This window comes from Chrysochloris asiatica, unplaced genomic scaffold (assembly GCF_000296735.1).
Source record: "Chrysochloris asiatica unplaced genomic scaffold, ChrAsi1.0 scaffold00083, whole genome shotgun sequence".
Lineage (NCBI taxonomy): Eukaryota > Metazoa > Chordata > Mammalia > Afrosoricida > Chrysochloridae > Chrysochloris > Chrysochloris asiatica.
In genome coordinates, this window is record NW_006408601.1 from 8,382,899 (window position 1) to 8,397,493 (window position 14,595).

The 14,595-nt window shown below is 42.4% G+C and overlaps 1 protein-coding gene and 1 pseudogene across 1 annotated transcript in view; one reads left to right on the top strand and one right to left on the bottom strand.

The window, feature by feature from the left end:
- The window catches only part of SERGEF (secretion regulating guanine nucleotide exchange factor), a 362,682-nt gene that overhangs the window by 116,803 nt on the left and 231,284 nt on the right, over positions 1–14,595 (bottom strand). Inside the window, 1 exon segment of the mRNA XM_006865831.1 lies at positions 13,582–13,618. Within this exon segment, the coding sequence (XP_006865893.1) occupies positions 13,582–13,618 (37 nt within the window).
- Positions 3,136–3,736, top strand: LOC102842881 (annotated as a pseudogene).

The following is a 14,595-nucleotide window of genomic DNA, read 5'->3' on the forward strand; positions in this document are numbered from 1 at the left end:
TTGACAAGTATATAAAAAGATGCTTAATATCATTAACTAGGGAAAATTAACTAATATCACAGTGAGATACCACACTGAACACTCATCAGAACGGCCAAAACTCAGTAAGATATTGGTACTCACAAAGATGTGAAGCAACTAGAACTCTCACATATTGCTGTCAAGAGCGTATATTGGTACTATTTTGGAAAATAATTTAGCATCATGTATAAGTCAAATATTAGATTGAAATGTACAAAGATCTAGAGTTAGAAAACCAAAAGGGAAGAACATGCTTAGCACTTCTCCAGCTGAAAGAACTAAGAAAAATGTCAAGCCTTGTGTTGTAATAATGAAGGATTCTATGGGCAGAGTATTTAATGGTGCAGAAAGCATCAAAAGAAAATGGAAGGAATAAGTCACAATACCAAAAAGAAATGGTCTATGTTCAGCCATTTCAAGAGGTAGAATATGATCAAGAGCCAATGGTACTGATGGAAGACATCCTTCACTGAAGGCATTGGCAAACAGCAAGCCTCCAGGAATCGAGGGAATACAAACCGAAATCTTTCAACAAACAGTGGCAGCACTGTAGGCACTCACTCATCTATGCCAAGAAATTTGGCCAAGAAGAGATTAATAATTGTGCCCATTCCAATGAGAGGTAACCCACTGGAATGCAGAAATCAACAGACAATATTATTACTATCACAGGCAAGTAAAATTTTGCTAAAGACAATTCAAAAATGGTTGCAACAGTACATTGACAGGGAACTGTTAAAGGTTCCAGCCAGATTCAGATGAGGACATGAACAAAGGATATCACTGCTAACGTCACATGGCTCTTGACTTAAAACAGAGAATGCCAGAAAGATGTTTATGTGTGCTTTATTGACTACACAAAGGCTTTTGACTGCGTGGATCATGAGTGTTCCAGAACACTTAATTGTGCTCAAGAGGAACCTGTACATAGACTAAGGGGCAGTCGTTCAAACAGAACAAGGGGACACTGAATGGTTTACAATCAGGAAAGGTGTGTGCTAGGGTTATATTCTTTCACTATCCTTATGCTGAGTAAATAACCCGAGAAGCTGGAATATGAAGAAAAACGTGGCATCGGATTAGAGGATGACTCATTAATAATCTGCGATATGCAGATGATACAAACTTGCTTGCTGAAAGCAAAGAGGACTTAAAATACTTACCGATCAAAATCAAAGACCACAGCCTTCAGTATGAGTTGCATCTCAATGTAAGGAAAATAAAAATCCTCACCACTGGACCAATAAAAAACATCCACATAAATGGAGAAAAGATGGAAGTTGGCAAAGACTTCATTTTGTTCAGATCAACCTTCAACACTCATGGCCGCAGCAGTCAAGAAATTAAATGACATACTGCATTAGGCAATTCTGCTGCAAAGACATCTTTAAAGTATTCAAGAGCAAAAATGTCATTTTGAGCACTAAAGTGTGCCTGACCCAAGCCATACTATTTTCAATAGTCTCACATGCATGTGAAAGTAGGACAATGAATAAGGAAGAACATAGAAGAATTGATGCATTTGAGTTATGGTATTGAAGACTATTAAAAGTACCATGGACTTCCAGAGGAACAAACAAATCTGTGATGGGAGAAGTACAGTCCAGATTGCTCCTTCAAAGTCAGGATGGTGAGACGTCATCTCTCATACTTTGGACATATTAAGTATTTTAAGTCGCCTTTGCTTTCAGAAAGCAAGTTTGTATGAGGGACCAGTTCTAGGAGAAGCATGCTAGGTAATGTGGAGGGTCAGTGAAAAAGAGGAAGACCCCCAATGAGTTAGACTAGCACAGTGGCAGTAGGAATGGGCTCAAGTTTAACAAAGCTTGTGAGAATGGTGCAGGACCAGGCACTGTTTCATTCTGTTGTGTATATGGTCTTTGAGTCAGAATCACCTTGACAGCACCTAATAACATTAATACTAAACACATCCTCTAGCAAACCCATCTCTTTAGTAGGTACTTAAGAGAAGTGAATGCATAGGTCCACTATATTTACTTTATTCACAATCTACAAACTGGTAGGCAATCCAAATGTACATCAACAGTGAAATGAATAAATATGTTGTGTTATATTCATACAGTGGAATATTACTAAGCAATAAAAAAAGAACCAAGAGAGAGAGGAGGAAGGGCTGGCTGGTCTGAAGTTTAGGAAGATGTGTGAACTCCTGTGCCCATGGACACTGACCTAGCCCCTGGGGGCTAGGGCTGAGAGTGAAGTGGCCAGCTGAACTCCCAAACTTACAGTTAGTACACATTTGACCTAGCTTGGATGGCTAGCTGACCAGAACTCAACCCAATGAAGATAGAGATGTTTGATACTATGAACAAGTACAAACTGCTACAATTTGATGAACTAGACTTTTGCTCATGAACGCAGTTGCTCAAAATTCCAACCAGAATGTTCCTTCATATCAAGGAACAAGCTTGTTTCCTCAGTGTACTGACATGATTATTGTTATTGTTAAATGCCGTCAAGTCAGTTCAAACCCATAGCAACCCTGTATAGGGTTTCTAAGGAGTGGCTGGTGAGCTTGAACTGCTGACCTTGAGGTTCAAACCAGCTTTGCAGTTCAGCACATTAACCCACTGCACCACACCAGGACTCCACTGACAGGATGGGCAATTTAGACATTGGCTATCACAAATGGGGGTGAGGGGCTATAAAGGCATAAAGTGGCTGGCTTACAAGCTTTCATGAGTGTGTTTAGTTTCAGAATGAGAGGGGCAAGGTAGAACCTTACTGAAATGTTTTCCTCGTTTCCAGATGGATCTGGTGAAAAGGGGTGGGGGATGATGGTGATAGGATTTTAAGATTCGGTTGTCATTGTTAGGAGGATTCATTGTGATTGTCACAACTGTAATTTAGAAAATGTGTATCTAAAAGGGAGGAGGAGTAGTTAATCTTTCATTTCAGGAACAGATGATCCCAGGACCATCAAGAAGGGAAAGCATGAGTGGAGCGTGGGATCCCTATCTAGAAAAACAGTGACAGCAGAGACGGTGGCATAGACAGTGGCATGGAGAGACAGAGCAGCTATGGGTTCCAGACCCATATGAGCCATGGCTCTGACAGGTTTCAGAGTATCTGCCAGTGTTCTAAGAAAGTCAAATGCTAGGATTGGACTCTGGGGAATGCTCTGGTGGACAACTTCTTCATGCAAACTCTGTGTTTCCTGGTATTCCATCAAATTATAAAACATTGTTCCATAATATTTTCTCACTGAGATTCTCAGGGCTTTTAATATCCCTGGAATATATTTTTCCTTTTTCCAAAAGACTCAAAAGTAATATAAATGCTAAAAAAATCCACTAAAAAGTCTCTGCAAACAGTGGGCGCTGAACAGAGTGATGGCAGTGAGATAAGTGAGCAGGAAGACCCCGCTGTGGTCAAAGACGACAAAGACCTGGAAAAAGTTGTGCAGTCTTTTGGGTATGAACTTATCCTGAAGACAGGCCTACATGTTGGAAGAAACGACGTGGAAAATGCATTGTACAAAGGTGAAATCAGGCTGAATGGGGAAAAATTATGGAAGAAAAGCAGAATGGTGAAAGGGGGAGATACACTGAGCCTTCTCATTGGAGAGGACAAAGAAGCAGTAACAGACACAGTCATGTGAATTCCCCTGAAGAAAGTGTTTGAAGCGAAGACGGAAAGTGGTGTTATGGTGTGGAAGAAGTTAGGGTTGTCTAAGAAGAGTGGGTCTAAATAATTGGATTGCTTTGTAGAGTTTTCTAGTGGTGGGGGCAGTGGTTATCTTAAAGGAGGACATTTGTATTAAAATAAAGTTTTCTTACCATTTATGAGAAGAATTAAAAATTACTGTTAGATACAACATGGGTGATTCTTATACACATAATGTGTTGAACAAAAGAAGTTAGACACAAGATCACACGTTGTATGACACCATTGATAGGAAGCTGAAGCACAGGTGATACTTATCTCTGTAGTCCTGGTGTGGCGCTGTGGGATAAGCACTGGACCACAAGGTCGGCAGTGCAAATTCACCAGCCGCTTCTCAGAAGCCCTGTATAGGGTCACTATGAGTCCAAACCAACTCGATGGCACTTAACCGCCACAACAACAGAAGTCAGAATAGGTTACTTCTGGGGGTGGTGCATTGGCTGTGAAGGGGCATGAGGTAGACTTCTGGGAGGCAAGAAATGCTTTGTATCTTGCTCTGGGTTGTGGTTTCATAACTATAAGCAAATGTAATCATTTATCAAACAGAATCCTTAAGCATTTTACTGTACATAGGTGGTACTTCAATTTAAAAATAAGCCAAAACTATCCTGAGTAATTTGTCACCTATCAAATCAGCAAAAATCCACACATTTTTAAACAACACACTATTAAGGAGCCTGCAAGAAACAAGCAATCTACTGCATTGCAAAACCTGAACCAAATCCCTTGCCATCAAGTCGATTCTGACTATTGCAACCCTATGTAGGTTTTCTAAGACTATAACTCTATACAGGAGCAGACAGTCTGGTGAGTTTCAACCGCCGACTTGTGAACAGCCCAACGCCTAACCCTCAGGGTCCTTTCTCTATGCATTGCCAGTTGGGAGTGAAATATGGTATTCACAGAAACCATAGTTGGTATACTCTCTATGGTAGCCAGTTCTGCAGTATCTTGCAAAATTACAATAACAGTTACTCTTTGATACAGTAATTTCATTTCTAGGAATTTACCCTGCAACTACACTTGAAATAATACATGAAATAATACATATACAAGGTAATTCATTACAACATTGCTTGGAAAAACAAAGACTAGAAATGAGCTAAATGTCCATCAACAGGGACTGATTAAATAAATTCTAATACATAAGTACATTAGAATATTATGTAGCTAAAAAGAGAAGTAGGAAGATAATATCTGATACGAAAATATCTCCCAGATAAATTGTTGAGAGAAAAAAAGCAGACAATGGAAAGTGAGTATGATATGCTTCTACTTACGTAAAAAGAAGGGGATTAACATATATCTTAATATTCAGTTAGACAAGGAGGCTTTAGAAAAATTCCATTATCTTTTTTTAAAACGTTTTATTGTGAAGTGAATGAAGGTTTACAGGTAAGATCATCAGTTTTTCATTCTGTTTCATCTCAATGACTGTAGTTCCCTCCATGCAACCACAGTCATTCCCTTGCTCCCTGTTGTTCCTGTTTGCTGTCCACCCCCCTTCTCAACTTGGTCCTTAGGAAAATGTTGCCCTTTGATTTTGAATGACTGACATTCCATGGTGAGCATACCTTATCTTTTTTTTTTTTCTTGATAATGATTATCTTTTATTTGGAATAGAAAATTTCAACAGGCTAACAAAGGCTTTGGAACTATTACTTTGACTTGATAGACTTCTTTTTTTTTTTTTAATTAAATGTTTTTATTTTGCATTGAGTGAAAGTTTACAGGGCACATCATCAGCTTCACATTCAACCATTCATATAGCTTGTTTCATTACATTGATTATTATCCCCGCCATATATCATCAGTTTACAGTGTTTCTCTCTATCCTCTTTAGCTTTTTTTTTTTTTTTTTTTTGGATGGGGGGTACTTGGCTTATTGGAATTTACAGTCTCGGCTTTTAGGGAAGGTTTTTACATACCTTATCTTTTAATTCCATTATTCCATAAACTTTTTAAAAGTCCCCTTGTACAGTAAAATTTGAGAAAGCTTGTGTATGGTAGAAACCTGTCAGAGAAGAAAAGCTCAAATAGTTTTCACTCAAAAGAGCAAAAGTCTACACTTTGTCACAGGCAGAAAACTCCACAAGACCAAAAGCAGGCAGTTTGTTCCATCAGGTTCCAGCTCTCACTGTTCTCACTGCATATGCAAAAGAAACTAGATGGATATAGAAGAAACTAATGACAGGCATCAGCTGCACACGTGATGGAAGGCTTTTTGAGAAGTGGACTGATTGGGAGGGAAGTTTTTCATTTACTATACTTTTTATGCCTTTAAAATTTTGAGCCATGTATATGTATTAATTATTCGAAAATTAAATAAGTAAATTACTTTTCTCCTAAAGAGGGAAGGGACAATGGAAGGTCAAAGAAAAAGAGAGGGTTAGCTCTCCAAAACCATGTCACTAACCTTGGTTACAAGACACTGAAAACTGCTTAAAGGGAACACAGAGATTTAGACTAGATATACAGAAGAACTTGCAATCAGGGAGGGAACGTAACTATTGAAAAAAGAGACAGAATAATCTTATGTGATGGCTTCACAAACAGGACAGGCTGTTACTACTCTGCAAGAAGGCAGCATCAGTACGTGGTCCATTCACTGGCTCTCAAGTCAGAGGTTGAAGACCTGACAAAATAATTCCTCCTGGGTGGGACAAGTTGCTCAACCTAAGCTTCAGATTCTCTCCTCCAGGAAATGGTATTAACAATAGTGCAAATCATCAACTTGCTGGGAGGATTAAATGGCTAATGGAGGCTAAGCATTTATACTCTGCCCCTCACACTGTGCATCGTTGTTAAGTGTCATTGGTTCTGACTCATACCGACCCTGTATAGGAGCATACACGTTTGCATCTGCCTCTAAACTTCCTCCCAGGCCATGGGATTTGGAGGTATCACCTCTCAGAAGAACAGCCAGTGCCAAGAAAGAGTTACTTCTCTCAATGAAGTTCTTACATGTCACAATTTGCTGGGTTTCAGTCCAAGGTCAGATGTTCTGCCACATAATATTACAAAGGTACAAAAGTTCAAGCATTGGAAATCATCAGTGAAATGGGGGGGGAAGAGATCCTTGCATAGATTTTTGCTCCAATTTGGTTTAAGAATTGGCTTTGCTTGGAGGAGGAGGAGGCCCTGCATTTTCCTGCCAAATATCCAACCCTTTAACAATGCCTGTCTGGCAAGCCTGAGAGCTCCAGAGAAAGGCCACCAATAAAATCGTTTCCAAAGGTCTGTGTAGAGCTGGGACAAGGGGAAACGAGGAGGAAACGTAGTCAGCTTTTTTTTTTTTTCTCTGCAGGAAAGGAAGGCTAAACAACAGCACATTAGGAGAGAAGGCAAACAAATTGCCCATTCAAGCCCAAATAAGTTGCTCCTGGAAGAAGCAAAACAGCTGGAGCCAATTTAGCCAGACCTAGAGGTGAGGCCTGGGGAGACTGCTTCAGGGAGGCAGGGGTCTTCTGAGCAAGAGATGGTTATATGCCCTCAGCTCACCTCTGCTGACTTCAGTCTCTGCCCAGGAAAGAGCCAGCCAGCCCTCTTTGTCAGAAGTGGAGGGAAATCCTGGGTGGGTCGGAAGAAGGGAAAGCAAGCTAGAGAACCTGCCAACTGAGCAAGCACCTGCTAAGCACCTATTACATGGCAAGGACTGAGCAGGCATTTGACATCCCCGTGCCACTGGGAAGAACAGCTTTGGGGGTGGCTGTCTGGGTGTCTACTTTTCAAATGAGGAGCCAGGTTTAGTGAGGCAGAGTGACTTGTTCAAGGCTCACAGCTAAACTGTGGCCAGGCCAGCCACGGTCTCAGTTCGCTCCTTCCAGGTTGTCGCCTGGGTTTCCCTATACCTAGTGCCTCGTCCTTGCTTTGTCGAAAGCAGGAGCTCACATGGCCATACCAGGAAATGCAGAACATGTCACAAGAAACTGCATTGGAAATTTTTTTAAGTTCCAAACAAAAACACCAAAAGAAGAGGGGAGGAGGACAGAAACCTGGAAGCAAATGGTGCAGGACTTTGAGCCAGTTTATTCTGGCTGGACCTCCTGCTGAGCATTTGCATTTGCACCCAAGATAGACTGAATTAAAACCTACATCTTAACAAGATCCACAAGTGATTCTTATAGATTCCCCACATGAGTCCTATATATGTTGTTTCAAGTCAGTTGCAACTCATAGCCATGCTACAGAGGGTTATCTGAGACTTAAAATCTTCTAGAGAGCAGAAACCCTCATCATTCTCCCAAGGCTCAAACCACGGACCTTGTGGTTCAAAGTCTAGTGCTTATCATATGGAGCCACCGCACTCCCCAAGTCTTATGCATACATCTTGTTAAAAAAGTAAGTTCTGATTCTGTATGTCTGGGATGCAAATGCATATTTTCCACAGGGGGTGGAACATGAATGAATCAAAGCTCTGGAATGAAGAAACTATTCAGCAGAGTAAACTGTCAGCCCCAAGGAAACTGCAACCAGGCTGGTGTGGGATTTGTCTCAAGTTGGGACATGTAGGTCCCAGGGCCATGTCCCAGGCAGTGGGCAGCAGAACTGTACCTGGAAGAAATCTGGGCTGACACTGTTTCTGGGGCTGGTGGGATTTCCAAGTCCCCAGGTTGAGTTGCCAGGTTCCAGCATACAAATCCCTTCAATAGCTGTACTGAGATCCTGCCCTGGACCCTGGCACCTGGTGGGGAAGAAATTTCCCTCTCTAGCTCCTGAGCCTCCCAGACTGATCCTTAGGCCCTATTACAGTTAACAGACTGCCTTGAGATCCTAACATGTATAATAATAACAATGGCAGGGGTGGTGTGCCGTGGAATGGGCTCCAACTCATAGCGACCCTGTACAGGGTTTCCAAGGCTGTAAATCTTTATGGGAGCAGAAAGCCTCATCTTTCTTCCACGGAACCACTGGTAGTTTCAAACTGGTGACCTTGAGGTTAGCAGCCTGACTAGTAACCATTAAGCTACCAGAGCTCCTTAATAATAACAATAACAACTAACACTTAATTTTTTACATGTTGTTGTTGAGAATATACATAGGAAAACATACACCAATAAGGTTCAGAGGGGTTGGGAAGGAGGATAGAATGGAAATAGGAATCACGGGGAGGAAGAGGGATAACTTGTTACAGGGTTGTTTTGTTCTGTGCCTTATATGTTGTGGAGTCGGTTCCAACTCATACTGCCCCTGCATAGGGTTTCCAAGGCTGTAAATCTTTAGGAGCAGAAAACATCATCAACCTCATCTTTTTCCAGCAGAAGAGGTGGTAGTTTCAAACTGCTGACCTTAAGGTTAGCAGCCTCATTCGTAACCACTAAGCTACCAGAAGGACTGCAATCATTGAGATGAGACAAAGTGGGTGGTTTGCTAGATGTAAAACTAATGATCTGCTCTGTAAACCTTCACTCAATTCACAATAAAATGTTTAAAAACAAAACCCAAAGAAGCCTAACTCAACAGTTTCTATGTGTACAAGGCCGTGACATGGAGTAGTGTTCTAGTTGCACCACCATTCTCACCTTCCTTTTTGCAGCTGTACCCCTGGAACAGGAACATAAACTCACTGCTCCTTCAGTTTTCTAGCTAATCATTCAAGTTGCTTTTATTGTCCTTTTGATCCTATGTTTAGAATTTGAAAGAGCACACAATGCTCAAGACAGACAGTCTTTACTAGTTAAGCTAAATTATTGCTGAACTTGGCTGAACTAAGACTTCAGGGGATATCTTTGGCTTAAGGTTTAAAGATTATTTGAGGACACCAATTGTAGGGGTTCATCGACACTCCTTTAGCTCCAGAGAGTCTGGAGTCCATGAGAATTTTAAACTCTGTTCTGTATCTCCTCCTTCCCCCTTAGAGCAGGCTGTTTATGAACTCTTTATGTTTAGTAAAGGTAGCCAGGTACCATCTAGTTCTTCTGATCTCATGGCAAAGGAGACAATTAGCATGCATTTCATATCCTCCTCTGATTCCTGAATCTCTTCCTTCTCTGCTACTCCAGGTGAATAGAAACCAGCTGTTGTGTCTTGGGTGGTCATTTGCAAGCTTTTAAGACCCCAGACACTACACAATGATCAGAGGCACTAAACACATTATTAGGCTAATTAACTGGGATGTCCCATGAAACCATGACCTTAAACCTCCAAACCAAGGAACCAAATCCCCCTGAGGTGTTTGGCTGTATATACGCAATCTCAGCAGCTACTCTTTGCGTTGTTACACATGTAAATGTGCTATATTTTCAATAGCTTACTGGCGGCAACAATTGGAATCATTTGTTATGCAATCCTAACCTTAATGTGATTTTGTCATCACCATTAACCCCCCTTTTCTCTCCTTCCTGCTCCAAGTAACTCCACATTTAGTAACTGACATTTACTAGGTCTTTACTTTTGTGCCAGGCACAGTTCTTTGCACTTTGTACAGCTACCCCTATGACGTTGATGAGGTGGACAAGGCACAGAGGCTAGACCACTCACTCAAGATGACAAAGCTTGCAAGCAGAGGACTCAGAATTTGAATGCAGGCAGTTTCTGAGCCCGTATTTGTGCTTCTCTTAACCACTACCCAGACCATCTCAAGGCCCTAGGATATGATACAGTGGAAAGAGCAGAGTCCCAAGTCAGGCAAACAGCTCTACTGGGGCACTGTGGGTTAATGCACCAGACTGCAAAACCGTTTGAACTGCAAGGTCAGTGGTTCAAGCTCACCAGCTGCTCCTTGGAAACCCTATACAGGGCACTATGGGTCGGAACCAACTCGACAGCACTTAAGAACAACATCCCTGAGCAGTCTGTTTAACTGCTAAATCTCAGTTTTCTTCTCTATAAAACAGGTACAAGAAATATACTTTCTGGAGTCATGTCCATAACTTAAGACCGAGTAAGTCCTCAGTGGTGCCCTGCCACACTGCTCTGTACATCCTTCTCCAGGCTGATTGGTCTGTGACACATTCATTATGGCAGCTTCTGCCCTGGCAAAGTTTGGATCCTTTATATTCTGGTTTAGTCTCTTCTGTATCTACTTTGTGCCTATCATGCGTGGGACTCAGTCCCAGACATAGAGGGGCAGGAGCTCAGAGACTGAGACTGGAAGGAGGGAACTCAGTCTAAGTAGGTGGTGGCAGTAGGGTTGTGGGCAGGAGCTGGCTGAGAGAAACCTGGCTTTAAGCTGGCAGGAACTCATCCCCTCCTCCAATTTGGCTCCTTCTTGCTGGCCTCCTGCCAGGGCTCACAGGTGGCTGCTAGTTGCTTTCAACTGCAAAGCTAACACCCTGAAGGGCCCCAACTGAAGGTCTCATTCCTTCAGTGGCAGGGAGCCTCAGGTGGTGCCTGGCTCACAGGCAGGAGACATGCCCAGAGCACTGACTGTGTCCACCTGTCCTTGCTCTGGAGCCATTCATTCAGTAGGCCAGCCACTGGGGGCAAAATGGAAACTAGCAGTCTGCCTTCAAGAAGCTGACCAGCATGCCCCGCTCTTCCACTGCCTCTTAAGCCTCCTTACTGACTCCATGGCACATAACTACCACCATATACATTATATATATATATGTTGTTGTTGTTAAGGGCCATCGAGTCGATCCCGACCCATAACAACCCTGTATAGGGTTTCCGAGGAGCGGCTGGTGAGTTTGAACCGCCAACCTTGCAGTTCAAACAGATTTGCAGCCTGGCGCATTAACCCACAGCACCATACACCAGGACTCATATATATATATATACATACACACACATATACACATTCATATACATATATGTGTGTGTGCATATGCATACACATGCACACACATATATAAATAGGAGTCCTGATGTGACACTGTGGGCTAATGCACTGGACTGCAAACTCGGTTTGAATCACAAGGTCACTGGTTCAAGCTCACCAGCTGCTCCGTGGAAACCCTGTATAGTGTCGTAATGGGTTGGAACTGATTCAACAGCACTTAACAACAGAGTGTGTGTGTGTGTGTATATGTGTATATATACATATATATATATATATAAAATCCCCATGTGCCAGGCACTTCACATACACAGTTCTCCTAACAATTTTGTGAGGGAGCATTATTGTGTCCATTACATGACCCATTAAGAAAATGAAGGCTTACACAGAAGGCCAGAGCCAGTTTGAGCCCAGGCTGTCTGCTTCCCGAGCGTACAGCCCGAGGTTACCTCTGGTAGTGCAGCCTGCTGCCCTGAGAACTCTGGTTCCTTTTTTCATCTGGAATTTGTGCCTTCACATATTTAGGCTCCCTGCAATCTTTCTCATTGTGCTGATCCCAGGGGAAGCCAACCTCTCCCAGTCCTGTGACACCAGCAGCAACAACATCCTAGGCACTGCCTTTGATTCCTTGATTAGCTTGTCTTAATTACTCCCAGGCTGGAGCAGTTCCGGTATAAAGGATCTGGCACTGCTGCAAAGGATGCAGGTTTGCTGCTACATTTTCTCACTCCTCTCTCTGACTCCAGCTCTTTTTCCTCCCCACCCCCTCTGGTGGTGGCCTCCCTCCTCTGCTGTCCTTGTTTTGCCTCTGCACACATCTCCTTTGGGCCTGCAAAGTAGTGTTTCAAACTGCTGCCACCCCAGGCAGCTAAGCCAGTCTAAGTCAATTCAGTAAGGGGTGCTGGAGTCTCGGCTGAGTGCCCTTCAGAAGTCGAAGAGGTTAGGTGGGAAAAATCACTGACACAGGCAGGAAGTGATAGGGTTGTAATAGAGTCCTAAAATAGCAGAGCTGGAAGGAACTTTGGATTTCTATTTTAGCCCCTCCATTTTACAGATGTGGGAACCAAAGCTCTAAGGAGGACAATTACTTGAAATAATACCTGTAGTACTTATTAGGAACTGATATTTGCTCTTTCTATATGTGCTTTATATATATATATTAGCTCATTTCATCCTCTTACCAACCCGATGAGGTAGGCACTAGTGCTCTCTTTACATCAACGTTGAAGAAAGTGAGGCACAGAGGGGTTAAGTTCTCATAGGTAATATAGTAAGTGGACGCCTGTATTGAATTCATGCAGTCCGGCACTACAAGATGGAGGTTGTTGTTGTTATGTGCTGTGGAGTCGGTTCCGACTCATAGTGACCCTGTACAGGGTTTCCGAGGCTGTAAATCTTTACGGGAGCAGAAAGCCTCATCTTTCTCCCATGGAACAACTGGTAGATTCGAACTGCTGACCTTGTGGTTCACAGCCCAATTCGTAACCACTACACTACCAGAGCTCCTTTACAAGAGGGAGGTAGTAGCGTCTTTAATGCACCATGAAATGAAGACTGAGTCTACTTGTAGAAGTAATAAGGCTTCCTCTACTTGGGAAGTAATGAGAAGGCTTCTTAAGGAATTACTTATAAGCCTGATTATAAAAACACTGAACCTGGTCATTCAAGTCAACTAAGAGGGAGCTTTAATGAACCAGAGGTCTGGATTCAACTGGAAGTTTCTGAGTAGCCAAGAAATACGTGGCATAGAGAGCAGTGAGGAGAGCCTCACATTTCCCAAGAAAGAGCCACACCAAGAGGGAAGAACTTGCTATCAGGGACTTATTCAACAAGTACAAAGCAGCCAATTCATTCCTTCTACCCAAGATGTACCCAGTATATAAGATCTTTAATGTCCTCAAATGCCACTTCCTGAGGCAGGGAGGCCAACGCCTTAATAAGATGTTCAATGACATGGATTAAAATTTTCAAAGGGGGCTTCTAGTAAACCCTCAGTCAAGCAAATATTTCTAATACACAGAAACTTTCCTGAGGTTCCCCTTCACCACCACAACATACATACTTACACACACACACGCGCGCACGCTGGCTTCTGGTTAATCAATAGTTTTCTCCAACTCAAAATGAATAGTTTCAATATAAAAACTACTTACCAATCACAGCCAGATTATGCTCTGAGCCACAAGAGACCTGTAAAAAGAAAGAAAAGAAATTGTATTAGAGAAATAAGAATAGAGAGATTCCAGCTAGTATATTTTATGATCACAGGGTTTTCTAATGACATCTAATTTTAGAGACTTTCAGAGAAGAAGTGGTATGGGGCACCATATACAAAGGTTAAGACTGCAATTACAACACATTCACAGCTGTGTAAAAAGAAGAGGTGGAAAAAGTATTGACTAGAAATCCACCAAGAGGTTAAAGTAGGTAATGAGAGCATGAGTGATTTGTTTTATCCAATAAAGATGAAAGACTCTAAAAACTGAACTGTAAAGATCATCCTTTCGCCTGGACTGATAAAAGTGAGCAAAGAATTCAGTAAAAAGAGACTCATCCAAGGAAAAATGCTTAACTTTTCCTCATCTGCCCCCTCTCCCTCCTACCTTTCACCTTTCAGCCACACAAACGCCCAACAGTTCTCTGAGCACATGCTGTTCCTCTGACCAAAATGCCCTCTCCTGAAGGAGAGGAAACTTCTATTCAGCCTTTAAAATCTCGGCTCAAAGGGTCCACTGAAGCTCCTTCGCTGTTGCTTCTAGGCAGACTCAGGTACCCCTTTCACTATGCACCTTACCTGTACCTCCATTCTAGTAACTATATTATTGTGTCTTAACCCATAAAGTACATGTGTCTAGAGGTAAGATTGAGTCTCATTCACCTATTTTATAGCTGATCATACAAGGCCAGGGACTCAGTTGTGTGCCATCATCGGTTCTGACTCACAGTGACCCTCTGAGGCATGGCTAGTGGGTTTGAATCACCGACCTTGCAGTTAACAGTTCAGTGCTTATCCTAGAGCATCACACCTGGACTCTGTTAACACCTGCTGAATGAGAGACTGACTGAAAGAACAAAGCACATAGAAGAACAAACACCTAACACATAAAAGAATCCAGTGTTTCCATTCAGTGAGAGACACTTCTTGCCTTTCAGCCTCCTTATGTCCC